At 42.4% G+C, this 1534-nt stretch overlaps 1 protein-coding gene and 1 non-coding gene across 3 annotated transcripts in view; one reads left to right on the forward strand and one right to left on the reverse strand.

Annotated features, from left to right (window-relative positions):
• Positions 1-1534, forward strand: part of SUZ12 (SUZ12 polycomb repressive complex 2 subunit) — a 70161-nt gene that overhangs the window by 63555 nt on the left and 5072 nt on the right. For both annotated transcript variants that reach the window (XM_017542063.2, XM_017542064.2), the window contains one exon: positions 617-696. In XM_017542063.2, the coding sequence (XP_017397552.1) occupies positions 617-696 (80 nt within the window). The remainder of the gene's footprint in view (positions 1-616; positions 697-1534) is intronic.
• Positions 1019-1159, reverse strand: LOC119473214. Its single transcript, XR_005202419.1, has one exon. It is a non-coding gene; the product is annotated as a U4 spliceosomal RNA (small nuclear RNA).

Consider the following 1534-nt stretch of genomic DNA (forward strand, 5'->3'; position numbering starts at 1 on the left):
AAAAAAAAAAAAAAAACTTAGAAGACAGAGGTTACAAGATTACACCACTGCACTTCAGCCTGGGTGACAGAGTGAGACCCTGTCTCAAAACAAACAGAAAATTTACCAAGTTAAAGTGAAGACGGCTTTTCTTCAAGTAAATTTTGTATTGTGTGTTTTCATTTCTATATTTATAGGTAATTATAATTTAGGCTTTCGCTTTTAAAATGACACCAGGTATGGTGGCTCATGCCTGTAAGTAACTTCAACACTTTGGTATGATGGATCACCTGAAGTCAGGAGTTTTGAGACCAGCGTGGCCTACATGGCGGAACCCAGTCTCTATTAAAAGAAAATACAGCTGGGTGTGGTGGCTTATACCTGTAATCCCAGTACTTTGGGACGCTGAGGCACGTGGGTCATGAATGCGGTCAAGAGATCAAGACCATCCTGGCCAGCTAAATTTTGTATTTTCCGTAGAGATGGGATTTCACCACGTTGGCCAGGCTAGTCTTGAACTCCTGACCTCGTGATTCGCCTGCCTCAGCCTCCCAATGTGCTGGAATTATAGGCGTGAGCCACTGTGCTCAGCCTATTCTGTGTTTAATAAGTGTTTTTCTTTATTTCTTTTCCCCAGCAAATTGAAGAATTTTCTGATGTTAACGAAGGAGAGAAAGAAGTGATGAAACTCTGGAATCTCCATGTCATGAAGCATGGGTAGGGTATTTCTAAATCAATTTAACTATTTTATTATTCTTTATGATCTTTTGCTGTTTTGTATTCTAGAAATCTGTGTATGTTAGAATCTTATTTAAAATTCCATTAATGTAGATGTGTCCCAAGTGTTATTCTTGTTCAGTGTTTTTTGGTTTGGTGGGTTTTTTTTTTTTTAAGGTACAAAGGTGCTCCTTTTCAGGATGGGTGTGGTGCCTCATGCCTGTAAGGCAGGCAGATCACGTGAGGTCAGGAGTTCAAGACCAGCCTGACCAACATGGAGAAACCCCATCTCTTTTTTAATTATTTTTGTTTTTTAATTCAGTCTCCGTAGAGACTGTTAAAAATTGCCAATGCCGACTATATTTCAAGTCATCATGGCGGGGTATTGGGAAAAGTTTTCAATTACCAATAATCGTGCCTCAGATAAACCTCATTGGCTATGATACTGCCACTGTGCAAAGCTGAGAAACCCCATCTCTACTAAAAATATAAAATTAGCTGGGCAGGGTGGCGTATTCCTGTATTCCCAGCTACTCAGGAGCTGAGGCAGTAGAATCGCTTGAACCTGGGAGGCTGAGGTTGCGGTGAGCCAAGATTGCGCCATTGCACTCTAGCCTGGGCAACAAGAGTGAAACTCTGTCTTAAAAAAAGAAAAAGAAGGCCGGGCGCAGTGGCTCAAGCCTGTAATCCCAGCACTTTGGGAGGCCGAGGCGGGTGGATCACGAGATCAAGAGATCGAGACCATCCTGGTCAACATGGTGAAACCCTGTCTCTACTAAAAGTACAAAAAATTAGCTGGGCTTGGTGGCGCGTGCCTGTAGTCCCAGCTACTCAGGAG

The sequence above is a fragment of the Cebus imitator genome, unplaced genomic scaffold (assembly GCF_001604975.1).
Source record: "Cebus imitator isolate Cc_AM_T3 unplaced genomic scaffold, Cebus_imitator-1.0 Scaffold140, whole genome shotgun sequence".
NCBI lineage: Eukaryota > Metazoa > Chordata > Mammalia > Primates > Cebidae > Cebus > Cebus imitator.